Source organism: Venturia canescens, chromosome 3, assembly GCF_019457755.1.
Source record: "Venturia canescens isolate UGA chromosome 3, ASM1945775v1, whole genome shotgun sequence".
NCBI lineage: Eukaryota > Metazoa > Arthropoda > Insecta > Hymenoptera > Ichneumonidae > Venturia > Venturia canescens.
In genome coordinates, this window is record NC_057423.1 from 10,895,541 (window position 1) to 10,922,699 (window position 27,159).

The 27,159-nt window shown below is 39.6% G+C and overlaps 1 protein-coding gene across 1 annotated transcript in view; it reads left to right on the forward strand.

Annotated features, from left to right (window-relative positions):
* Positions 1–25,449, forward strand: part of LOC122407982 (serine-rich adhesin for platelets-like) — a 42,433-nt gene extending 16,984 nt beyond the window's left edge. The window contains exons 3-18 of the mRNA XM_043414471.1: positions 5,516–5,698; positions 5,788–6,047; positions 6,628–6,882; positions 7,002–7,187; positions 7,765–8,030; positions 8,850–9,298; positions 9,506–9,628; positions 10,190–10,648; positions 10,770–11,121; positions 11,262–11,447; positions 11,529–11,678; positions 11,750–15,349; positions 16,058–20,744; positions 22,383–22,542; positions 22,647–22,748; positions 23,376–25,449. Of these exons, the coding sequence (XP_043270406.1) occupies positions 5,516–5,698; positions 5,788–6,047; positions 6,628–6,882; positions 7,002–7,187; positions 7,765–8,030; positions 8,850–9,298; positions 9,506–9,628; positions 10,190–10,648; positions 10,770–11,121; positions 11,262–11,447; positions 11,529–11,678; positions 11,750–15,349; positions 16,058–20,744; positions 22,383–22,542; positions 22,647–22,748; positions 23,376–23,836 (11,879 nt within the window). The 3' untranslated portion in view covers positions 23,837–25,449. The remainder of the gene's footprint in view (positions 1–5,515; positions 5,699–5,787; positions 6,048–6,627; positions 6,883–7,001; positions 7,188–7,764; positions 8,031–8,849; positions 9,299–9,505; positions 9,629–10,189; positions 10,649–10,769; positions 11,122–11,261; positions 11,448–11,528; positions 11,679–11,749; positions 15,350–16,057; positions 20,745–22,382; positions 22,543–22,646; positions 22,749–23,375) is intronic.
* The last annotated feature ends 1,710 nt before the right edge of the window (positions 25,450–27,159 follow it).

Below are 27,159 nucleotides of genomic sequence, written 5' to 3' on the forward strand. Positions count from 1 at the left end.
CGAAAAGACGAGTGAAATCGTCACCTGGCAAGAGACAAATTATACTGCCTCGATGTTCGTAAGCTATAATTGTCAGTTTCGAAAGGCGAAGGCGTACCGCGGATCAAGAAATTCGGCTTGAACTGTCGCTGCTGTCGAGATCGACGCTTTCGACAGTGCGTGAGCCTTAAATATTATGCATTTAAAAAACGCCTCGAAATCCTGACCTGACTTCCTGTAAGAAAGCGATCTGCCATTATGTTAGCACGAAAAATAGAGGGAAGAAAAACACACTGGTGGGCTAGTATATCATCGTTAAATGAACGTGTGTACATGGACTTTTCTTAGGAGTAAAACGAATTGTGCGAGTAGACGAGAAAAAGTCGGACTGCCGGAATTAATCAGAGCTGGTATGTGAGGCTTCCTCGTAATTACTCCTTCGGTCTCTGTTCTGTAACACCCCCATATCTCAATCATAAAGAAGGAGAGAGCCATTTTGCTGATATAATATACGCACACATCATAAACAAATAATAAACAATCATGAGAATTTCTTGCTATATACAATTTCCTTGCAAATCGAGTTTTATTATGAAGTGAAGATCTACCTGAGCGAAAATATGGGTCATTGAATGGAAATTTACGGTTTCATATTGATGGTTAACTTCTTCTTTTCCATTCTTTTATATCTCGACCCACAAAGTCATTTTTACAGAGGAATCGAATAACAACTGATATGATCTCAGAGAAAACGTCAGAAAATGAAATTTTTGACATTTCGTTGTCAATTCTTAAGATAGAATTGTCTGATTTTTTTTTTATTTTCGTTTTCGACGAGAACAATTTTACTTTACTTATATAATGTGGCGTTGAGAACGAAATATTAAGGGGAGAAACTTTTTAGTTTTCGATTTTAATGTTGCTTGAATATTTTCAAAATGTTTCCCAATGGATTTCATATTATTTCTTGAACTACGTTGAATTTTAAAAAATTTGTCTTCTATTGGTAAAAATGGAGTAACTTTGCGATAAATATTTATGTCATACTTTTGAATTAATAAAAATGAAATTTCTGCTTCAGTCACGTACAAAAATGCGTACCAGGTAAAAAAAAAAATCACAAGAATTTTTCCGAAAAAGCAAAACGAAGCTGGATTTGTTTACTTCAAATGTGAAATTTAGTTAACTAACCTTTAATGCGGCAAGAAATAGCAACTGGTGCGTACAAACTTTTGAGCCATGGTATAATTATATTGCCATATTAAAAACTCAGGAACACACTACATAAAGTTTCAATAAAACGTCTTGCAATGAAAAAGTATAGAGTTGTGCCTTTCTGAACTATGAACCAACATCATAACATTTCTTTGGATCCCTCGTGTCGACAGTATTATCCAATAATCCGGTAACTATTCATTCTCCATTGACTGGATTTATCGAATTTAGGTCACAAGGAAGTTTGTCCACTGTTTGATCTTAAAAAATCCCCCTCATTGTTCACAATAATTTTAGACGATTTTACCATCGAGTAACACAAAAATAAAAAATCCATTAATCGTTGAAAATGAAGATTTGAACTCCGGAATTTCAATACAAGCAAAAGTCCTGGAAACAATGAAATACTTCGAATCAAATTTTCCGAATAAATTAACGATTTCCATCGATCGTCACAAATTTACTCCTTACTATAAAACTTTACTCTAAAACTGAAATGTCAAATTCAGTGGATGCTCAAGCACTATCGGCTTTTCGACATCAGCTTATTAGAATATTTAAGAACGTAAAAAGGATAAACGAAAGTGATAATGATGAGATAAACCTTGATTAATGATACAGTTGGAGGCACTACTCTATTTTTATCGCTGCATAAAAAAATCCAAGGGAATCTCTCTTTTATTGTAAATCCATACACTTATGAATACCTTGTCAACTACCGGACTCGTTAAGGTAGATAAACGTACATACATTTATCTACTTCGTACTTGATGCGTAGTAACCCAGCATACTCAAGTTTCCCTTAGGCATATGAGTGGCCTAACTACTGTTACGCGGACAAACACGTATCGAACGTTACACGGGCATGGCCTTATAGCCATAGCAAAGAGGAAAGTTTTTTTATAGCGGAAATCGGAGCTATAACGAGAAGAAGACGTTTCTACATTTATATTTTTGATGTACGTGTATCGTCAATAAAAACTTTCAAAAACTACAAAAAGAACGTCAAGTCTCGAGGTAGTTGTCTCGTCACAGTCACGTTCAAAAGCTGGGGCCGGGTTGAAATTCCGAACGGTGAGAAATCAGAAGGCTCAAAAGTCCGAAAATCTCGCTAGTGCGGTATATCTATATATTTCGAGTCCCAGCTAGATTTTCGGACTTTTGAGCCTTCTGATTTCTCACCGTTCGGAACTTCAACCCGGCCCCCAAAAGCTCATTCTTCTGTCAACGTTCGAATAAAACTTGGAAATAATCTGAAGGGATAGAGCTAATAGTGATAGTTGTGGCATTTTATAGGAAAAATTGAATTTATGAGAGTTCCATACGAATTTCAGAGTTTTTGGCAAAACCAATAATCCTTACCTGATATACTGCGGAAACTAAAATTTTTGAATTCCTGTGTGAATAATAATGGAGAACAAAGGTCGGTAAAAGAGTTTGGGCGATATTGAGAGGATTTTTTGACGAAATTTATACTCAACCAATGTTATTGGCTCGCTCCCTTAAGGCTTTGTTCCTTTCGGACTCTAACCTTTTTGTTACTGACTGAAAAATAACTACAATGCAAAGACAGTGCAAAGACCATTTAATGGAAGATCGAAGAGATTGGATACGATGGAACAATGTACAATTGACTCAAATATTGCATAGGACTGTGCCAAACAATGTCTGCTGGATTCCCAAATGTTGGTGACATTCCTAAATTGATAGTGGCCAAGACTTGCCAGGTTGTTGGCTTTCAATGCTTGAGTTGAGCATTCCCTAAGCGTAGGCAGCTATGTGGGCCTTTGTAGGGGCCCCCAACGTAGGTCTCTCAACGTTCGTTGACCCAGTGGGTGCTGGGCCAGGAATTTGTAACTTTTCATGGATAGTCACGATATGCATCATCATGAGAGCTCTTTTTATTCCAACTTCATACAGTCAAATTCAACTTTATTTGCACTCAGAGTTTAGTCACGTTTTCAGATGGAATTGTCATGCTTTTTTTCGTTAAAAATTAAGTGACTATTCGAAGAAAAAACATTCAAATTTTTTTTAAAACGCACGCACTCAGACTTCACAGCTACCTCGTTAAATGTTAGACGCGAAAGTTGGAAATAGTAAAAAACAGTTGAGCTAAGGTTAAATGCACGCTTTACATGTGAAGAATCGGAAAAAATCGAACCTGGAAGCCCTTCTGACCGTGTTTAAGGAAATCATTTACAGATTTCGCCAGTGAAATAGCTCACAAACTATCTTCGGGAACTTTTCTACTATACTGTCCAAAAACTTTTCACCAGTGCTGTGAATAATGACGCGCGAATGTATACGCAATGACATGGACGTAAAAAGCATTTTAAAAAATCATTCTTTTTGCGCTTCTAAGAAAGAATAAAAAATCGTATCCGTCAAATCTTTAAAGCCCGGATCAATCGATTCAGTACGAGATTCAGATTCTAGACGCGCAGCCTTGAAATCTTTTAAAAACGATTATTCTTTGGGTCTTTATAAAAAAATGGACCGAAAAAGCCACAACCTTGAAGTTTCTTCTAACACACTTTCTCAGGATCTTTTAAAATACAGCTTTTCAGGACATGATTTTTATCGATTCAGGCACGAATCCATAGGGAAAAATTCTGACTGATTTATGGCTAGAGGACTCCCTTTATATTTTTGTGTAGGAAAGCCAGACCAACACAGGGTACTTAAGGAAATTCTAAAGAATTTTTGCAATTTTCTTCAATTTTTTTCAGTTCTTAAGGTACAACGGGCTTCCCCCTTCACAAATGGGTAAAATTTTTTTTCACCGCAATTCCAATTCGATGCACCTTAATTTTGTCTTTTAAGCAATCGCAAAAATTATAATTTCTCCAAAATTTCTCTTTTCTCCAATTTTCATCTTCTTTTAAAATTTCTTCTTTTTCTTCCTTTCCGAGATTTTTTAGAAAATTTCGAAAGCATTCTTTTCTTCCCTTTTTTTGAAGAGTATACCAAATTGCTCCAAATAATTTCCGCAATTTTTTAAGTGCCCCCCGTTGTGCTGTATGTCTATATGCTTTCGAATGTTCATATATATTCTTCTAAGAAGTTTTGCACTTAGAATGACAGTCCACCATAGGCGCAGCGGCTCATTTTCAATTTCTCCAACGGACGTTAGTCAGACATAAGTTTCACTCCTAGCCATTTATGTACCGTCGCTATACTCACGATCTGCCTGCCAATTCCGTTCGGATCTCTATCAGTACATGCCGATTTATTTGATGCGTAGAAAAATACTTTCTTTTAATGAAGTTTCAGCTACTCCAATGAAAATAATAGTAAACATATTTCTATTTCTGTACACGAATATGTAGATCGATTTTTTAAAGATATTTTTTTGCAAAGCTCTTCCATCGTTGAATAAACACACTCAAATTTTCGAAAGTCAGGAATTGACTGTATTGTTCCACAAGATACAATGAGGTAGCAACGAGGCAAAATTCTCACGAAATCCCAATGAATTTCTCTAGTTTAAGTTGATCTGTCACTTCATATATTGTGGCCTCGCGACACTCCTACATTCACATTTTCATTTTAAGGTCATCTGAACCCTTTGACGGTGACCTGGTGTGGTATTGCACCATCGATTTTGTATGTATTTGAATTCTGTCGTGAATAGGATTTTTGTTTCCTCTTTGAAATCAGATTGCTCTTGTTTCCATAATCGAGGATTTGCAATAGTTTGCAGAGTAAAATGTGAAAAAAGTATGCGCACAGGCAAGTGTGTAATCGTGCTTATGTTAGCATTTTAGAAAAAATGGGCGTTGATTCCCATACATTCTTTGTTTTTCTTCTCTAACAAATACTGAGACAAGTTCATTCAAGAGTTGTTCACTGTGAGATACTTTCATAGATAGTACTAAAATTCGCTTGCTTTTCAACAGTCTTTTTCAATAATTGTTAAATGTCAACATTTTGGAGAGTTCTCAGTGTGGGTTCCCTCGCAATTTTCCACCTTTGTTCAATACATTTTATAACCTGATGACACAGTTGTTCGGCGTGTTACTGTTCACTTACAACTAGTTCGAGTGTCATTTTTGTTTCCAACTGCAAAGCAGTTGCCAATGCAAATAGCAGGTTTCTGGTGCCGAAAGATTGACGTAATATTTGAATTCTGGAGTTTTCTAATCACCACATTCCTTTTCTGGAAGACTCTGGAATAATGGAAAATGTTTTTGAACCCACCTAAAACCAAGTCTGAAAGTACAATGACTGTTAAAATTTTCCAGCGAATTCCTACTTTGCTAGATTTTAAAAATCATCGAGATGTATAATTATTTCCACGGGTAATGTGTTCTTACAGGAAATGCTGAAAAAAAAGTCGTCTGTTACTACACAAATTGGTCGGTCTACAGGCCTGGAACGGCCAAATTCTCGCCTCAAAATATCAACCCTTATCTCTGCACGCATCTCATATACGCTTTTGGTGGTTTCACGAAGGAGAATACTCTGAAGCCTTTCGACAAGTACCAGGACATTGAAAAAGGTGGGAAATAATGAAGCCAGTAAAATTAGTAATTGCAGATTGGACTCCAATCGACATTAACAAATTCATAAATATTTGTTAATTCTCAGGAGGATATGCCAAATTTACGGGCCTAAAGACTTATAACAAAGATTTAAAAACGATGGTGGCGATCGGTGGTTGGAACGAAGGATCCAGTCGATTCTCACCGATGGTTGCTGACCCACAGAGAAGAAAAGAGTTCGTCAAAAACACGGTCAAGTTTCTTCGTCAAAATCATTTCGACGGTCTTGATCTCGATTGGGAATATCCAGCGTTCAGGGACGGTGGAAAACCACGGGACAAAAATAATTATGCGGATCTCGTTCAGGTGTTGATTCTTTGTCTTGACCATAAAAACTCCAATAAGCGCATTGAATTTTTTTCAATCCCGTTCAGAAGTCATTTTCTTCATAACTAAAAAAAAAAAGAATTTTTCTTTTTCATTTTCACGGTATCAATCATTTTTTTCAGAACCGTATGAATCATAATTTTTCAGACTTATTATCGTTGCGTCGGTTACTATATTGAAATCCTTAAAACAAAATTTAGAAAAAATCTGATTCGAGACTCATCAATGAAAAAATGAAAAAATGTGAAAAAAAATTCCATAAGAAAAATCATTGAACCAACTGTATAAATAATTTCCACACAAAAATTCGAAAAAAATTTAACAAATCATGAAGAAACATTACATTAAAAAAAATACAAGTCTGTAATTATTTTTTTAAGTTTTTTCAGACTTATTATCGTTGCGTCGGCTACTATTGAAATCCTTACAACAAAATTTTTAAAAATCTTATTCGAGACTCATTAATGGAAAAGTGTATGGAAAAAAAGGCCATCCAATTTTATTCCGCGATCGGTAACACGTTTTTTTCTTGCGGGCAATGATAAGTCTCGTTTTGCAGGAATTACGACAAGAATTCGAGAGAGAATCCTCGAAGACCGGTCGACCGAGACTTTTGCTTTCAATGGCCGTGCCCGCTGGTATCGAATACATTGACAAAGGTTACGACGTGCCACGATTGAACGAGTTTCTCGACTTTGTGAATCTTCTCTCTTACGATTATCATTCGGCCTACGAACCAGCTGCCAATCATCATTCACCCCTGTACCCTCTGGAGGAGGACAACGAATATAATTACGACACCGAGCTCACAATCGTGAGTGACTTCCGTACAATTTTTTTTCTCTTCCAAATCCCATCGATTCGTTTCCCATCGACGGCTACACGCTCTACTCAAATTTATAATAACCAATGAATTTTTTTCACCTGCTGTAGGATTATACGATCACGCACCTTTTGAAAAGCGGAGCATCGCCAGAAAAAATTATTCTTGGAATTCCGACTTACGGCAGATCGTACACTCTCTTCAATGAAGATGCCACTGATATTGGAGCCCCGGCAGATGGTCCAGGTGAAGAAGGTGATGCGACCCGAGAGAAAGGGTACCTTGCCTATTACGAGGTAATTTTTAACGTGTTGCTGCGCGTAAAGTCCTGCAACTCTAAATTCAAATGATTTTCGAGCTGCGCCAATGTTTATTCTCAAATTCTCGAGAATGTGAGCACCGAAATCAGAGTTTATGGTAATTTCGATCTTTCTACGCGAGCCGACGTTTTATTCAAATTAAAGGGAAAAAAAAAAAAAAAAAACAGTGAGTGAGCGTTGGCGTGGTCAACTCGATATTCGGTATTTGTTAGAAAAATTCGTAGCAATAAACGGCTGAAAGGAAAGCTGTAAGCTGCTGGGGAATTGGCTTTCTGATCTTGCGATCGGAATATCTTTCGATCTTTCCAATAAATTTAATTCGACGGTAGTTCGCTGGACATCGAAGATATTTCTTGGAGAATCGTCATTCGAGTTTTCTACACCAACTTATTAGGAAGCTCGTATAGACAAAAAGTGGGTGAATCTTTGGCAATAAAGTAGAAAAACAAAACACGCGTCACACAAATTTCCCATTTTTCCTCTCATTTTTTATTCGTCGCGAGATCCTCGGTCACGATAAAAAGTCTTTATTGAGCGACGTCTTTTTCTTCAGATTTGTGAAAGTATCGCAAAGACGGGCGAGTGGCAGGTAGTACAACCGAATCCAAGCGCCATGGGACCTTACGCTTACCGTGGTAATCAGTGGGTTGGTTACGACGATGAAGATATAGTCAGGGCCAAAGCGCGTTACGTGAACGAGAAAAAACTCGGTGGTATAATGTTCTGGTCGATAGACAACGACGATTTTCGTGGAAAGTGTCACGGACGTCCATATCCTCTAATCGAAGCTGCGAAAGAAGCGATGCTCACTGGAGACGAGTGAGTATTATTTCCTCCTTAAAATTAAGCATGGCTTGTCGCCCTGGCGAAAAAACGAGCCCCCGGAACTGCGCTCCTTTAATTGTCGGGCTGAAAGTGCCGTGGGGTGTGTCACCGGAAGAGATCCAATTGGGTCTTTTTTCTCTTCTACAAGTGAAAACGAAAGTGAAGTTACGAGACGAATTGAACGACTGCTTTTCGAGGGAACCATCAAAATTTGGCTTTCCATAGTTCCAAATTGTATTTTCTCCATTTGCATTTTCCTATATCGCCTATTCAGAATTTATATTTATTTAGTATTCAAAATGAGGAATGCAAAAACAAATTATTTTTTGTCATTTTTTGCGTTGGAAAAATTGACGAAAGTATTCATCAACGCGTTGAAGCGAGCGGTTAAAATTTTGAATCCTGATGAATGGCTTTCATTCAAACGGAAGATCAATACTGATTTAAGAAAATTGTTGACCCAACCAACTTGAATGCTGCTACAATGAATCGCGGCAGACAACTTTTCTTGATACAACGACGTTTCCGTCGTAGTAAAAAATATTCGTTTGAGGCAACAAGTTGAATTTTCTAACCAAAATTTCGTTCAATCGACAAAATTTTTCTCTCGGTACACCGGAACCCTGGATGACAGAAAACGCGGTTACTATTTGTACGTGCGAAAGATATTCTATCAAAATAGTATATTTTACTGGTTTTTAATACTGAAGAATTATTTCCACCAAAATAATATTCATCCATAATTTGTTTAGTCTTTTTAGCGTCTATACATTTCCGAAGCACAACTCGTCATTATTGAATACCCTATTGCAGAAAAAGTCATTCTGGCACGAAAACAAGAGTTTCGAGTACACGCAAAAAGAGTAGGAACCAGGCAGGTTCAAGATTGCAAGTTGATTCGATCAGCAGAAAATCGAAGACGGATAGACGAACCACCACAGAAGCATCGTCAACGAGAAGAAGGATCAGCACATCTCGAAGCAACGGTCGTTTCAATGGAAAGGCTCGTGGCAACGGAAAAGTTGAAGATAACGAAGAGGATGACGAAGAAGAGGTTAACTCTGTTAAATCAGCTGAAAAACCGAGATCCAGAGCCCGCGCTAAAAATACACGGTCGAGAAATCAATCACTCGGAGGAGGACGTAAAAAACTACAGAATTCACGTTACAACGATGAGAAGAATGTCGAAGAACTTGAGGAGGAAACACGCAGTCATAAATTAACGACGCCAGAACCACCGACTACTCCAGATCCTGGAAGTGGTGAGTAATTGTGGTTGGTCAATAAGCTCCACGATGGAGCATTGATTTGAGATAAACTACTTGGAAGAGCATGCTCACGTAATAATCGAATGTTTGATGATATAATTCGAAAAATACAGTCAATCATTTCAATTGTTAAAGATTGGATGGCTGATTTATTTTTTTCGAAAATTTCATTTATTGCATTCCTTTTGTGACTGTCTGCAGATTTCAAATGCGAGGACGAAGGATTTTTCCCGCATCCTCGTGATTGCAAAAAATATTTTTGGTGCCTTGATAGTGGCCCCAGTGGTCTTGGCATCGTTGGACATCAATTCACTTGTCCGTCAGGTAGTTTGTCACTTTCATCTTGAATTATCTGCACTCAAAAATATCGCTATGCACATACATCTTGGTTTACGATTTCCTGAAACTTTTTCATTCGCAAAATCATCGAAAATTAAATTCTGTTGCTATGGACAATCCATTGATTGGAAATGTTTGAATAACATGGATAAAATTTGGGTAATTCCGAGTAATTCTGAGTAATTATTTGACTCGCAATGCATTGCCGTATTATTAATTATTTCCAACGGAGCGTTTACCAGAACCAGCCTCAAAAAAATTGACTCGAGCTCCATCTTCGTAATTTATTTCGTAGTTTTTTGAAATATTTTAAACGGAAGTTTCAAAGCATTATTTGTTTTCACATTATCGGAAGTCTCACGATTGACAAAAAAAATTTATCCAAATGATTGACAGTCGGATTTCTAATAATCTTTGTCACAAAGAATATTTTAAGTAACGCTTGTTTCTTCTGTAATTCGCAACCACAAAGATTTTTCAATATGTTATTTTTTTAATTAAAAAAGTAATCTGATCAACAACGTTGAACATTTTCTTGTCTTTAAGGTCTTGTGTTCAACAAGGCTGCGGACTCTTGCGACTATGCACGTAACGTCGTTTGTCCAAAGGCAAAAGTTTCGCAAAATGCACTTACGACGACAAAAGCACCGATAACTGCGGCGACCAGCCGTACAACGTACCTCCATAAACCGACGCACCGTACAACTACACCAAAAGACGAATCGGAAGAGGAGTACGAATATTACGACGACGAAGACGAGGATGCGGATGATTCTCGGGAAATCGAGGAAGAAATCGTCAGCACAACTACACCAAAAACTTACAAAACAATCAGTCGAAATAGACCAACATCCGCTACAACTCCGTCGAGTAAGACAACCACCGAGCTTTCTGTACCATCGTTAACGAAACCTTCCAAAACAACAACCGAAAAAGTACCAAGCTACGAAGATGAAGAAGATCCAAGAGTCATCAAAGAGCTAATCGATTTGATTAAAAAAGCCGGTGAGTTTACTTACGAAGAAAAGTCTTTTCGCCAGACGATCAATAATTTCTGCTCGTCTTATATAATATTTTTGCAAGGAACATCGTCCGGCAAAGCTCCAAAATTTGTATTGTTTCGTAGGAGGGATAGAACAACTGGAGAAGCAGCTGCTCTATCAGGATAAAAATTCTGGCGCCATCTCTGAATCAACGGCAGAAAACGGAAAATCAACTCCAGCTACAATCAGTCGAAGCCTTTACGAGCGTGTGTTGAACCGTCAAGCTACGAGAATAGCTGGAGGATTCCTGGGTTCATTTTCAACGACTCAAACATCAAAAAGTCCTGAAGTCGAACGTAGCACATCGAAGAATTCAAGAACTGGTTTCATCAATGGCCCCGGGGGTGCTCAATTTGAGGGTCTTGACCAGGTACCGGAAGTCAAGACTCTTAGAAGAACGACCAAACACCAATACGTTACGATTGAACGACAAAGGTGACGAAACATTCCACGTTAAATTTCGCATCAGTTTTAAGTCTGTTTTATTCAAGACGTTTGATTATTAGCAGATTTTCTTCGTTTCAATGAGTCTGCGATCGAATGTCGTTAATGTTTGCATTGCCCCATTTTTAAAGACAAACGACGAGTGAATCACCAGCTGAAGATGAAGAGGAAATAGACGAAGAAGACGAAAACGTTAACAAGGAGATTGCGTCCTCGGAGGACAGAGCTGTTGGCACAACCTCTGAAGAAAAGCCTTCCAATCGTCGGTTCACGCCGAGTTATGTTAACATTCGTCGTTCACGGCCTTCGACAGCAACGTGAGAAATAACTTGGCAATTTTGTGCCAGTAGTTGAGCTATCACTCGTTGTAAAATACGGAATATTTTTGTTTAACGCAGAAGCGAAAACGATGTGGATTTGAAAGAAGAGGGAGAGGAATCCGGGGAAGAAGAAAACGAGGACTTGGAGGAAGAAGGGAGGGAAGAGCCTCCGAGCAAAAACCGTAAAGTTGTAACGACCGAAGAAGAAACATCGGCCCCAAAACCGAGGTTGATTTGCACAAAAATAATTGTATTTCCAGAAGCTTGGAACAGAAAATTAATCGAATGCGATTTTCCAGGTACACGAATGTTCAACGCTTCCGGAGTTCAACGTCGCGTCACAGCGTGGACGAGGTGACGGAGCAAGTATCGTTGAGAAATGATTTGAAGACATCGAGCACTAGCACGTCCACAACGACAGAGAAAACCGTGCCAGTGACGGAAGAAATTACCGAAGATCCGACGACTCCCCCCGCGACATCGTCGCCCGTATCATCGAGTTCGCAGACGCCCATCGAGCATAAATTCCAGAACGCAACAGTCGACGCTAATTCTAAGGAAGCTTCGTCAACGCCGAGTGAAGAAACGACGAAAATAAGTAGCGAGTCGGCGTTAAGGCTCGTTGAAAATTCGGCGACGGAAATTTTATTCACTACAGTTCCAGCATCATCGGTTTCACTCGAAAGTAATTACGACTCGTTTACACGTGGGCCAACTGTCTCGCCGATATCGCAGCCGAGGCCATTCGGTTTTTCGCGGAGAGGACGACCTACGACGACGGCAATACCTCCAACGACGGCGACCCCGGTGACCGAGCAAACACGTACCAAGGTGAGTAGCAAACCAACGAGAAACTTTGCACGGTCGTCGAGTCCGTCACGGCTTCGCGGCGCTCGGCCAAGATCGAGATTGACATCGACGTCGTTTTCCACGACCGAGAGTCATCTCCGAGACACTAACGACGTCAAGTATCCCGACGTCATAAGAAGAAACGATTATGAGGAGAAACATTTTTTAAACGATACTAATGACGATGAGGAAACGCTTGTGAACAAATCGCAATTCGCTTCGAGGAGAAGAGGCGTTAACAGATACACGCCACCCACTTACCGTGTTGAAAAAACCGAAAACCAAGAGAATACACTGCTAAACAAACGAACACGTCCAGCTTCCGTACCGGAAGATAAATTCACCACCGAATCAAGCTTTGTCGAAGCCACCGTTGTGCCGATTCCTCGGGGACGCTCGAGGTCAACGACGGTTCCCTCGACTACAACCGATTACACTACTACCGAATCAAGCAGAAAATATTCAAGACCATCTCGTGTGAGGTCAACAACAACACCAATTAAGGACAGTCCAATTATACGGATAAATCCTCAAGTTATCAGAGAATCCAAGACACGAGGTGAGCTTAGCCACCGTGACGACGAAGACGATCAGAAAATCACGAATATTCGGGTCTTCGATAGTTTTGATGGAGCAACGTCCACTGAATCGACGCGTGAAGATCGTCGGAACGTTACAACGCCGTCGTCGCTCTCTTACAGTGTTAACTCACCGTCTACTCTAGAGAATCTTGAACCTACAGAAGTATACCAGGATCGGTCGAGTCAAGGCAAGAATATTTTGAATGCAGAAGAAATCGGTTTGGAGACGGTCCCTAGATTGGCGCCTCCTAAAATTGAGCAAACTACAAAACCCATTAGAAGAAAAGTCCTTAGACAACGGAGACCAGTGACCTCGTCAACAACAGAGAGTTACAAAACGAGCAGCCACGAAATCAGCGAGGATAACTCAAACCCCAGGAAGAGAAAAATCGTCAGACGCCTTCGTCCATCGATGCAAGATTCCACATCAAACCGCGTAATCGTTAACGCCGATGATTCGCGAGCCCAAAAGTCTCGAAATTTTTCAAGCTCCGCGATACCCACGGTTGAGACTTCTGGTTTTTTGAATGAAACTGCTGAAGGAAACACGACGAATTCAAGGCCATTTATGATTATAGTGGAATCTCCAGAAATCAGTGACCCTTGGAAGGAGATTTTGAACGAGGACAATTCGACTTCGAGCTATTTCGATACGAGGGATGGTGAATTCTATGAGGAAGATTCGTCAACCCTTTTACCAACAACCATCATCGATGCACCCACCGACGAACCGGAAATAGTGGATTCCACAAGTGAAATTGTTGACAATCCTGAGAATGCAGCGGACGAAAACGATGCACTTGAAATCGAAGGAACCTCGATGATTCCGTCGTTAGAAACTTTGCTTCCGAACGAATCGACGAGCTTCGACGGCGATTCTAGCAACGAGGCGGACAGCTCTAGCACCGAAAGTCCGACGACGTTAGAGTTTCGAGCCACCACAGCCTCGTCAACGTCTACAATCGGTGAATCGCGTTTTGTTAGAAAAAAATTTGTTTACAAGCGTCCATCAGCCTCCTCATTTAAGGCACAGCGTTTTGGATCCACGAGACTTCCAAACCGTCCACCACCATCGACACAATCTAAGGATCTCAATGGTCTGTCTGATAGACGGAAAAATCTTTTTGTGCGCCGTCGTCCTGTTATTTCAACGACCACTGAACTGACGATTCCCGTAACGAACGAAGAGACTGAAAATTTAAGTGTTTTCGATGATTTTCATGACAGTGACGATGCCTCCGAAGAATCAACTACCGAAATCCACAATTCCGCTGGGGCTATCGTTAACGACAGTGAGAATTCGGATTTTGATGATTTTTGGAAAAATTATACGCTCACCGGACCCACGGAGAGCACCGATACGGCTACCGTGACTTTATCGCACGACCTTCAGCAGGATTTCACGAATCCGATTTCGGACAGTAACAAATTCCTAGTCGACCTTACGGAAGATAAAGTGAAATCGGACGACGGGGACGAGAATGTTGGCCAAGAACCCGATGAAGGAAAGGAAGAACATTTTGAAATAAAGAATTATCGCAAACTTGATGAGCGTCCGGTATTTCAGGTTCCGCAATCGCTGAAAAAGGGATTGAATCGTGAGACAACGACGGAGTCATCGCGCTTAACTCAAACTGTGTTTGACTCTGCGCCCGAAGAATCAGCTGAAACAAAGTTATCGGACGAAGATCCTAAAGTCGTTGATTACCGGGAACCACGAGCCCGTTTCGGCAGCACTCAAAACGACGCCACCGAAGAGCACTTGGACGAGGATTTCACCGAGAAATTTCGTTTCTCTGCCGGCCGTAAAGATCCGTTGAAATCCGGAAATGCGGATCTCTCAAAGGGTTTTTGGCGGACCCAGAATGCCAAAAATCGTGTTTATCGGAAGCGTTTGACGAGCACGACTGAACAAGCGGTAACGGAGACTCTCATACCAGCAAAGAAATTCGACTACGTCGCCGATGCACAATTACGGAAACAGCAATCGTTAAAGACGACACAACGCTACGATGAAACAACAAAAATGTTGGCCGAGAATCGAAAAGCCTCTGGCCTCGAGGACGAAAATTCAGTCGAAACGGATTTCACGACAGCGTCCTCGAGCGACAAGCCTCAAATAACGAGACTCGTCACTTCGGTCGTGGAATCCGGTACCACCGAGAGACAAATAATCCACATAAAAACAAAATACTCATCGTTGACCTCAACGGCGAGAATACCAGTTCAAAATGCTCACAATTTAAAGGACAATTATTTCGATAAATCTGTCAATTTACCGAGGGAAAATAATGATGAATTTCCCAATGAGATACGTGAATCAACAGAAAGTACAGCCGAACGATCAACCCTGTCAATCGAGGGTGAATTCGCTTTGAAGAATCGCTTCACCACCGAATCAACGATCCAATCATCGACCATAGAAATTGAATCGGTCTTCAACAACCTTATCCCAAGGGATTTGCGATCGTAGCAACAATAATAAAGCGAATATCACGAATTAAATCAACAATAAGCAAATAGAAAGATAACCAAAACACAAGACAAACAGACGATCTACGCATCAAACCCATAATCTTCACGAACCCCATAATCTCAATCAAAACTGCCCGACGCATCGTTATTTATTATACATCATATAGTTTATGAAAAGATGCTCTTTGCACACATACATAGAGACTGGTAATACTGTACATATAATAAAACGCAATACTCTGTACGAAAAAAAGTGATCACAGATCTATAGATATGTATAGATATATATACATGAATATATTTAGATATGTATGTGTATATAGTATTTATGTGCATGTCAAGTTTATGAAGATCGAGAAATCGACAACATAAGCCCGTCCATGGACTGTTAACGACGTAATAACTGCCAAATCGACCTTGAACGTCGATCGTCCCCGTCCGATATCTCCATCATCTTTTCACATGTAATATACGATCACTGAATATAACCAATATAGATGTATACCTATATATACACACAAATGAAAGAGACAAGCCTCAGTTACTGAAAATGACAATGAACGCCTCTGAATCTCAAGAGGGAAACACCAACCTGAACAACACCAACAAGAACAACAGAAATTACAGAAACAACAAAAACGCAGAGAATTCCTGACGGAGAGAGACGAATCATTTGCCCTGGACCGTTTTAAACAAAATTAGCGTGGTCATGTATCGTTATGATTTTCAGGTCGATGAGGAAACCCTCAGACTTCCAACCCTCAAGGAGCTCGTTGGTTTTACAAAGACCTTATCAAATCACGTAACATCAGAATTTACTGAATCGCCGACGACGAATCTCATCGTTGATACAACTGTCGGGAATAACGAGCTACGAGATGAGTCGGACGTTCGTTTATTGGGAAAAGATCAATTGAGTAGGTACGATCTTTCCAAAGGGGGAGAAAATTCGAGTGCTTCCGGGGCTCTTCCGGAAGAATCAAATGTCGAGAAAGATACTCTCGATAACGATATTCTGAGCTCCGAGGAAATTCAACGTCGTTCCTCGGCCACATCTTTTGTTCATTCTAAGCAAACGCGAAACGATGGGTCCACTTATGACCGAGATAAAAATCCGATAAGCAGTAAAGAGATCGGGACAGTCGAAGTACCTGTTACTATTTTGGATCACACCGGTGGTGAAGAAATAGCCGAATTGGTGCTACTTCGTGTGCCTGAGAATAGATTCCACTCTGCCATACTTAAGCCCGTATTCAGGGTGAAAATCCTCGAGCAGGACAACGAATCGGCCCTTAATGACATTGAGAATACGAGAAAGGCTGGGAAACTTGAAGTTTTTCCTGAATCCAGTTCGGAGAATGAACTTCCGAATAATTCCCGAACGACTTATGGCAAACGTGGGAAAATCGGATCTTCAGACTTGAGTGAAGAGGCTGAAACCACCTTCGAGAAACACCAGCGTCCAAAGAACCGCCCACACAACAGACAAAGAATCGTTAAAGCTCGACGAAGAACTCGTCCACTTGATTCTCTCAGACAGAATGACGAAATTATGAACGTTTCAAACAGCGAACCAGGGCACTCCCAAGCTCAGATCATTCGGATTTCCAGGAGACGTGAAAATACAGACAAATCTGCCACAGAAACGACAACTTCGGTTCCTGAATCTTTTGAAAATCTTTCGAACACCATTGTACCGACAACATTGAGAGGAAATTACTCACTTTTTTCAAAAGTTTCAAACGTCACTCGTGGCTTTTACATAACAAGAACAATCGACGAAACTTCAACCACTTCTGATCCTATCACTACAGAGTACTGGAATGATCCTTCCGATGATACAACACTCGATTTTACGACGCAGAATTATGACTTTACAACTCGGATCATAGAGCCAACGACTTCGGATTTGGACACCACCGTCCAGACAGAGGAGACTGGGACGCCTGTAGAAATAACAGTTAATTTTTCTTCTTCCTCAGAAGAAAGTAGTACAGTTCAAAGCACGTCTACTTTGTTAGACGCCTTTCAGACATCCGTTGTAGACCAACAGCTTACGGCAAGTCTGGGAGCTGTAATTTCCGAGTCCTTATCAACGGAAACAGATGAAATTCCTGAATCTACTAGTTCATGGGATCCAAAAACTGAGAAAAACCCAATTAACGAGCCTGAAATAACGACCTTTCGACCACGCACGACTAAAACAGCCACTACGTCCGATGGAACGATACCGACGAAATCTGCGACGACCGGATTTACAGTGAATAGTTTAGAGAGCACTGACAACAATGCTGATCTTCCAAATTCCGGAGAAGCCAACGATGACGTAGCGCAACCGTTGGATATTGAAAATAGTGACCGGATATCTTCGACGACGGGTGAGCCAAAGATTGTACAAATTGAAAAGGTCCCAACTCAAGATGAACAGGACGAAGCTCGGACAAGAACACTTGGAGCCAGAAGTGCAACGGTATCCAGTAAAATAACCTCCAACCGAAGTGGCACTTCATCAACAACAGTCGAAAAATCAAAAGTTGAAAGTACAACCATCCCCATGCGAAATACGGTTTATGAGCTTGACACAAACGTCAAGTCGGAAGCGGAAAGATCTTCACATGGGACGAATAATTTTAATAACGCGACAGTCACGATTTCTAGGGCCGGTTCAAGAAGAGGTGGAGTGCGTTACACCACGACAGCAAAATCACCAATATCAAGCGATGGATCATCCTTAAAAAGTCGAAGCAAACCGCAGAAATCGGCAAACGGAGATTCAGTCTTGCCGACAGATATTATTACAACCAAATCCTACGACGCGACAGTGCGAAATTCCGCGAATCAAAAAGCCACTCAAACCGATCCAAGCAGCCTCCCACCAAGCTCGACTCCTTCTTCCAGGCGACGTGGTAATGGAAAAGTGTCGACGAGACCCTTGAGGATCGCTGAAAACAAAAGTAGCTCTTCTAAACCGTCAAAATTGCAGAACATCGAGTATGCTGTGACCGAGGACTATAACCACAACGCGAGATCAAGGGTTCATAACCAACCAACTTATTCCACTACGAACTATGACCAAACGACGGTAAATCGTGCTCAAACCCTACGGGGATCCCCCCATGGTCGGGAAGGTCGCTTGAAAACAACATCCATCGATGAAGCCGGAAGATTCACTCCGACTTATCACGAAACGAGTTCAATAAGCTCGACTGAATTTTATGAAAAAGCAATCGAAAGCCCTGAGGGAAATGAATCCCCACATTCAACAATGAATTCTGAGCAAGAAATTGTTAATAGTTTGAACGCTGCACAACGAATTTCCAAAGACTCTAGTGAGACTCAAGAGACCAGTGAGCCTTCCAGCTCTCAGAAAAATATGGATGGAACATCAAAAACTCCACGAACGTTTCCCAATAACTCTAGTGAGACTCAAGATACCAGTGAGTCCTTTAAATCTCATAAAAGTATAAATGACACGTCAGAAGCTGCCCAACCGTTCTCCAACGATTCCAACAAAACTCAGGAGACCAACGAATCGTTAAACTTTTATAAAAATATAAATGGCACATCAGATCCAAAAATATTACATGAACTGGTCACTGAAGCAGTGACTGAAGCCTACGACAGAACAACTCTCAGCAGTGAAGCTCTTCCTACGACTATCAATTATGAAACCACCACCACGAGCAGTTCTGTCACTCCTGATCCAACCTTCCCCGTGTTATTAAACGATCAAGAAACCACGACAACGATCTCAACCTTAAAAGATTTGATTTCACCCGTCACACCGCCAGAGTCTGACGGAAAAACCTTGGAATTAACGATGTTGACTGACCCAACGATTGATTTAATAACCAGCACAGTGGAGCCGACTGAAAGCGGCATTTTATCGTCGCAAGTTCCTGGATCGGAGATAACAAATCTTCCCACAAGTAACAATTCAAATGGCAATGTGGAATCGATAAAAGAAGCTCCGACAAAGATTTTAGCTACAACGGATATTTACGAAGAAACGAAGAGCGAGGAGTCGACGACACTCTCTACAGAATCGACAACACTGGAAAGTGAGTCCAACACATTTTCGACGAACATTGACACTTTGGATAAAATCACTGAATCAATCGATTCAGTAGATACGAGCCCGCCTTATGAAGTTACTACATCAGAAGCAAAAGAAACGACATACAACTATGAGGGGACTTCATTTTCTGTAAATCAGGGGATACGTGACAATGAAAGCGAGATTTTGATAAACACGAATGATGGTACAACGAAAACGACGATGGAAATTTCTCAATCAACAACCGTTTTGTACGCGACCGACGACCGTGACGAATTCGTTACCAATTCTGCTGACATTGGAAGAAAAAAAGTGGCGAACCTGCCAGGGGAAGCTTTTGAAGATATTCCTCCATCAATAATTTCGGATGAACAGAAGAGTTATATTCTCAACAAGGTATCTGAAAAATCGACTGACAAAACCATAAAAACTAATACGACGAATGAAAAAATAAAGTCACGTGGCAAAGAGTTATTTTTGCAAAACGACGTTGTTCCCAGCGAAGCTACATCGACAACGTCGGTTTACGAAAACTTCGTGCACTCGACAACAGACGTGTCGTCGACTCGACAAGCATCCACGGTTGAGCCGCAGATGAAACGTCCTCGAGGCAGAGTGAGGTTCACCAGTTTTGCTGGCAGTTCTAATGACGCCGATGAACAAAATCGAAGGCCCATCAAACAAGTTGTGGTCCGTCGTCGTCCAGCCAAAGATCGTCGACAGAATGCCACAAGCTTGGAATCAAATTCGAGAAAATCGGAAATCGCGTCGAGTGACATAAATAGAAAGACTCATCGTGCCAAAATTCAGAGTAGAAACGATGAGAATTCAAATGTTAAAGATGAATATGAAAGTACGAAGAACGTGGAGATCGGAAAAATAAGTGATGAAAATGCGAGGAGAGATCATGCAAGAATCACAAACGAATTGAACGACCAACGACCCGGAGAAAAAACAAATTCCCCGAAAACAACGAGACGTCGTGTAGTCGTCTACCGGGGACGACCGCGCCCCGAAAAAATCGCGACAACCGCCGAGCCCGTGACCACGACGTCGACGACCCCAGCAACCGTGCAAAGTTCTAGTTCCAGTACCGAAACACTCGATAACAAAAAAAGGAGAAGGCACAAGTGGCGAAAAAGGTTAGTTCTGAAGCGATCAAGGGTCAACGTCGAAGAGGAAGACCAAAGTATCGCCGAGTCTGGTGATTTCAGAAGAGTTTTTATCAACGATCGATACGTCGAGAACTCGCCCGATGAAATTACCACACCACACATCTTTATGCCTGATACACTTGAAAGATCCTCGGAACACGAGGATATCGCTGTAGAGGTCAGTTTAAAAAGTAAAAAAAAATCTGGCTCCTTCTGGTAACGCTGCTGCTGCTGCTGCTACTGACCTTGTGATGCCTGTATCATCTGCAAACCTAACGCAAGAAGATTGATGCCTGTAATGATCGATCCATAATTAGAAACACAATGCATAAATCTTGGTCAATCGATTACCATGGCTTGACGCTACATCTACTGTCTCTTCGCCTCCATATTCTACCGCTACTCTTCGGTCCATCGCAAAATAGACCTCTGTCTGCAGCAAGCTCTATTTTCCTCTATCAAATAAAAAGGAGAACTGTGAGATAGAAAAAAAAAATAAACATTAATGAAAAGCTACTTCGCAGTTTCGACGACTCGATTTACGGATTTCGAGTGTTGTAAACGAAAGCTTTACATCTCTGTTTCACCCTCTTAACAAAGTCAAATAGAGAAAGAACATGACAGTGCGCTTCGTGAAATTAAAAAAAAAAAAAAAAACAAAATAAAAACACATCGATGACGTGCTTAATTGATACACGAGAAATTCGATATTTCTCGGCTCAACTTCATCTAGCGAACAATAATTCTCTCATCCACATTTGTATCTATCCTGAATAACCAAAAAGCGAAAAAAGCTTTTGCATTAAAAAATGCTTCGACTGTTTGGCGACATTATCACATCGCTGTGCTTCTTTTCTTCTGGACAGCTGTCCACTCTATAATAATTTATAGTCAGAGTTTCTCCAAATTTGTGATACTTTGAGAGTCTATAGCTACCAACGTGACGAATCAGAATATCATAAGAGGAAAAATGAAAATAAACAAACTTTGTGAACTTTAACGATATTAACGATTTTCTAAAATTTAAACTTAGTTTTAACGGCGAGATCCACACCCACGTCGTGTTTTGATATTCTGATATCGCAACTCGAGCTATTGTACTCCAAAGTACGATTAACCTTTCACGAAAAATCCATTTCATTAACATTTTCCACAGCTCTCAAACGAGATTTTCCTCGTACCATGTCGTTTTTACATTATTTTTTCTTCCCCCAATCTAATACAGTGCGAGAGCTATGAATAACACGTTGGTGATGATAGAATATTAGAAAATTATGCTACTTAGATGAAAAGGAAAATATTCATTAAATGTGTATTAGCCAAAATTGAATCGTCGTTAGGATAACATTTTGTTCGACTTCAATCGAAGAAACTTCACTTTTTAGGTCAATTTGACGCGTCACGTTTGAATTTTTGTTCTTCACTCAAGAGCAAATACTGTAACGATAACAATAGCGACGACTATTGACGAAAAGTGCATGCTCTAATAAGTCTTTTCAGCAATGTTACATTTATCATGAGCAATACTTCCAATTATCACTGCCCATCACGAATCAATGTCATGAAGATTTTTCAAGTAGAAAAAGGACAAAGTGAGATAAATTTATTTGTTCAGTTTGATGCGAAGCGTCCAAATCCGCTTGATTTAAATTTTTCATTCGATAACTTCGTTACTTGATAAATTGTGGCTCCCTCAAAAGTTGGCGTTGACCTTGAAGTTCGATAAATTTGACTTAGTCTAAACACATTTGTCCCGAAAATGAGGTCAAACGGAATACGATTTGTGGAAATTAATAGTACTTTTCTCGATGAACAGGCCAGTCCGTTCAAAACTACGGGAGCCTTCCTGCGGAGACCGGGAACGTTGGTCCGAAACGATGCTTTGAAACGATTGCGCTCGAATGTTCCAAGTACCTCAGTGCCAACGATTCTTCCGAGCGCAAAAGCTGCTCCGTTTGCAAAGATCGTGACAGTTGGTAAGCGTTTGCGCGACGTAGAGAAATTCGAAAAAACTTTCACGAAGGAATAAATGCGTATTATCATCGCAGAACTTTGGTTACTGACTTTTTCATTTTTCTAGATCCGACCTACGAAATGAAGACAGAAGATCAGAGTGTAAGAGCTCAAGAAGTGGCTGTGACTCTGTCTGATCCCCCAGCAGTCGATACTTCACCGACAACTGGTACGATCCTCCAATGAATATTTTATAAATATCTTTTGTTCTATTTAGAACATTGTACTTTACGTGAATCACGGAATCGCACTACAAAACTCGCTCAATCATACCTCGATCTCCACTTATTTTCGTTTATCACTCGTTTTTTATGTCATTGTGCAAATTAATCAAACGACTGATCTTTCTCCTCAGCTCAAAATCATCACGTTGTGTATCGCCCTTGAACTAACTTAAAAAAAACTATACCTCGCCTGGCTCGACGATCCGACGTTCTATACTCATCCGACTATCTTCTGCCACTCGCAATCATCTGCTAAAAAATTGCATCATTCTTTCTCGTCATCGCTCTTCCGGGCATCTAATTCTGTGTGCTTTATTCTTGCACTAATGCGGATATCGTTTCCCTTACTTTCTTTGTGTGTGCATAAATTCGACCTTGCATCATCTTCGCACCGTGACTATTCGTCATTTGGTCATTTTTCATGTTACGAGTATCTTCGAATCAGTATTCATTTATATTTTCTTTAACTTTTTCTGTTCTCTTTATTCTCCGTCGTTCTCTATTCGCTTAGTTGATAAAAAATGGTAAAAAATAGCATGTGTAAAAGGAAAATACCGGTTGTGTACAATCAGGTCGTGTAGGCTTGAGAACACAAGGAACAACAAGAAAAATAAGTACAACTGTAGCACCAAGAACGGAACCGACGAGTACTCCAAGAACTGTGTCGATCGTTAGGAGACGACAGAATGGCCTCAGATATAATAATAATTTACCAATCGTCGAGACTCCAGTCAGACCGAGGAGACCAGCCATAATCGATTACGATTATTACGTTGATGATGAAATTCGTCTCGTTTTTAAGCCTGAACTCAAGGACAAGCTTTTCGTCACTAAAAAGGGAGGGATACGATGCCTCGATCAGGGAAACTTCGCTCATCCAACTTCCTGCAAAAAGTTTATCACCTGCGCAAGAATGGTCAATGGTCAAGTTATCGGTACGGAGTACACGTGTCCAGATAAATTATCCTTCGATCCTGTCGGGGGTATATGCAACTGGTCGGCTGGTCTCGGATGCGAAGAAAAATCGAATTAGTTTCAAAATTGTGTCAATTCGCTGCTTTCCTTTTTTTATTATCTACTCGAACCAGCGAATGCTCAGTTATCACTGAAGGCTTCCAGCATTATCATTACGATCCAATTATTATAATCGACTCGTTAAAAAACCCGTTGAATTATTTTCGAGCACATCGAATGCGGTGAGAAAAATTCAAATGAGGAAAAAATTACCGGGGCTCAAACGTTGCTCCGGAAATGAAACGTCCATATGAAATTTAGGTCAGAATCATGAATTCCACGATACTCTCAAGTCTCATACTGATGCATTAATTTCAATACTTCCGCGGACGCACTTGTAACGAGCGGTAATATAATATTAATAAGGACGCTACGTAAAGTTTCCTCCGCTACATTTTTTTCACCGTATTCTATTCAGGCAGTTGAATTTAAAATTTGGCTTGCTGTGATTTAACTTCGATCTACAAGTTCTAAAAAAATAGAGTCAAGAAGTGCAAGGAATATTGGGCTCGGAGGAAGAGCCCCAGAAAAATGATCAGTTGTCATAAACTGCTTCAAATAAAAGGCAATGATGCATCTATAATTGTAACATTGACCATTGGTAGCCATAAATACTGCATAAGTGCATCGTAGTGATATTATCAATAAAAGTTTATGACGAAATTTTTGTATATAATAATGACTAGTGTATATTATTTTAAGATGAAGCAAACGACTCAACTTCTAAAATATGTTCAATGATTATTGTCCTCCAACAATGCATACAAAAGTTATAAAACTTGAATATTCGACATCACGAGACTGTCACGTCGCCGAACTTAATGCTATATAATATTAAAATAAAATCCTTCAACGTTAGCTTACTAATGGATGACACATTGTTTATGTATTTGATTTTTGAAATTATTTATATTGTATTATTGAAGGGTCAACATTTTAACGAATCGGTAAGGTATTTATTTGAAATTCTTTATTACGAACATTACGACTTAAAATTTAGTCAAGAATTTTTTCATTTAAGTACGTTTCATTGATAATTTTTATTAAAAAAACTTGATTATCTTCGACCGATTATTTGTACTTGAAGATTTACAATAAATGACACTGAAATTGTGAGCACGTATTTGAAATCAATAAAGGAGACAACATAATCTATATGAAAAATTTTAATTATTTATTGCCTTCAATTTATTGTAATTTAATATCAAGTTACTTTAGCCCCATGCGACCCCGATTGTTGAAACCCCAATCTATGCAATATCTGTAAGTGAGATGCGGAGTCGGTCCCGTCGCTGCTCCAACAATCGAGGTCGTAGTCTCTTATCTATACTTACTATAGCTAGCCTATTCAATCACAGGTGTTGAAGTTGTCTGTCTAGATTAAGTTCTTCTGCTAGTTAACAACGGAACGATTTGGGTACGACGCAAATTCTTCGTTTACCGCACTCCAATAAAGCTGTAGCTTGTTCGCTCTCGACTACTTAGAAAAAAACAAATATTGGTAAACATTAGGAAATCAGACTCAACCGTGGATACGGAATGGTCGAATGTGTCTGATTCTTCGTTTAATTCGATTGACACAAAATTGATTGTGATAATTATGTAATTTATGACAAAAATAAAATGGGTTTATTGATGGAGTCATAAAAAAACTGGAATTTTTTATTGATTTAGCTTCAATACGCATCGCTCATCTCAATTGATGTGCCTCATAAATTAATTTGCATCTACTTAAGAATGTTTACCGAAACATGCTTTTTTGGTTATTTTGAATTTATTATAAAACCAAGCATTTGTGTCCAATCTTATCGACTGCAAGAATACTTTGATATATTTTATTTCGATTGCGCAAAAGAATTTTTTAAAAAAAAAAAGTAATTGAATATCTCTAAACGGCGATCACTTAAATTTTTCTAGATATCAGTTTTTATTTTTCCTTCTTATCGACTACCAACTATATTCATGAAAAAAATTCAAGTGCGAAGGAACAGCTGTAACAAATCGATAAAAAAAAATTTGTCAGTCATCGTGTATTGACACCTGCTTTTTGGTTAGATTATTACCAAAAATATATCGATGTGAAGGAAAACTCTAGCTGAGAAAGAAGAGAAAACTGTAAGAAGAAAAAATGGAACACAAGAAAATTAATAAATGGAAATTATAGATGCCAAAGGACCGACTGCTCCGGATTACTGCAGCCTCATAAAAAAAACTCCTGATGACCATTTGGCACAATCAGTTTTTTCTTATTTTTATAAAAGTCGTTTACTTTGTTGCTTTATTTATGAGGTATTCTATGTGAAACCGGTGTACTTTTTCTCTGACCCCCGCCAATTTGGTTAATTTTTTTTATACGATTATATGAAGTCTAAAAGACACCCTGACGTTTTTCAATTTTCTTACCACAACGTTGGCTTGCTCATTTTTTAAAATAAATTCCTTCCGGTCCTTCCATGACTAGTGTAATAGCTTCAAATATTGTATGTATAATTATTAGGGTGGTTCAAAAAAATCGACTATTTTTATTTCTTCAAAGCCCGGGTTTCAATTATTGCAGTGAGGTGAAAAAAGATGCCTGACAAAATTTGAGCCCTTAAAAAAATTTTTTAGAGATCGCTCATCGCGATTTTCTATTGTCCATTTAAATAACACGGGGAAGACGTTACTAACTGCTTTTGAATTTTATTCCTCGGCAACGGGTGAGGGTACGACAACGCCCAAAGTGGTTTTTTGTAGGGATTTGAACGCTCTATAAAAAAAGTCTCTTGGCGTTTTACGCTAAACCTACTCCTACAAAAGTTATTCAACGTCAAAATTGGCTTTGAAGAAAATTTCGACATTTTTTCACTTTTCCGGCGAAACTATCGACCCTGTCACAAAACGCTGTGGAAACTTTTTCGGAAATCATGTGATTTAGTATAATATCGTGATCTTAGATTATTATAAAATTGAATAATTTATAATAATACTACATTACGAGGTTATTCTTAGAGAAAAACTGCAATTTCCGTCGAGTGAATCGTTATATTAACAAAAAAAGTTCCAAGTTTCATTGAGTCATTAGGTAATGCTTATTGTTGATGAAAATTCCAAAATGCATCGGATTTTTCCACCTTCCATTTATAATTTCTTTTGGGGCATTAATTTTTTTTTTTTTTGGGAATGCAATATAAATACAGATTCAAAGTTATTCGAATTAAGTATAAATTGAAACGTCTAATGTAATTGAGTTGCAAAAATTGAGTGGAAATGATGTTTGGAATTATGGATCATAGCCTTACAGTAAGGGTAACCTCCTTTTCCGTTCTGCCGGTATCATAGGATGTTGCCCTTACTGTAGAG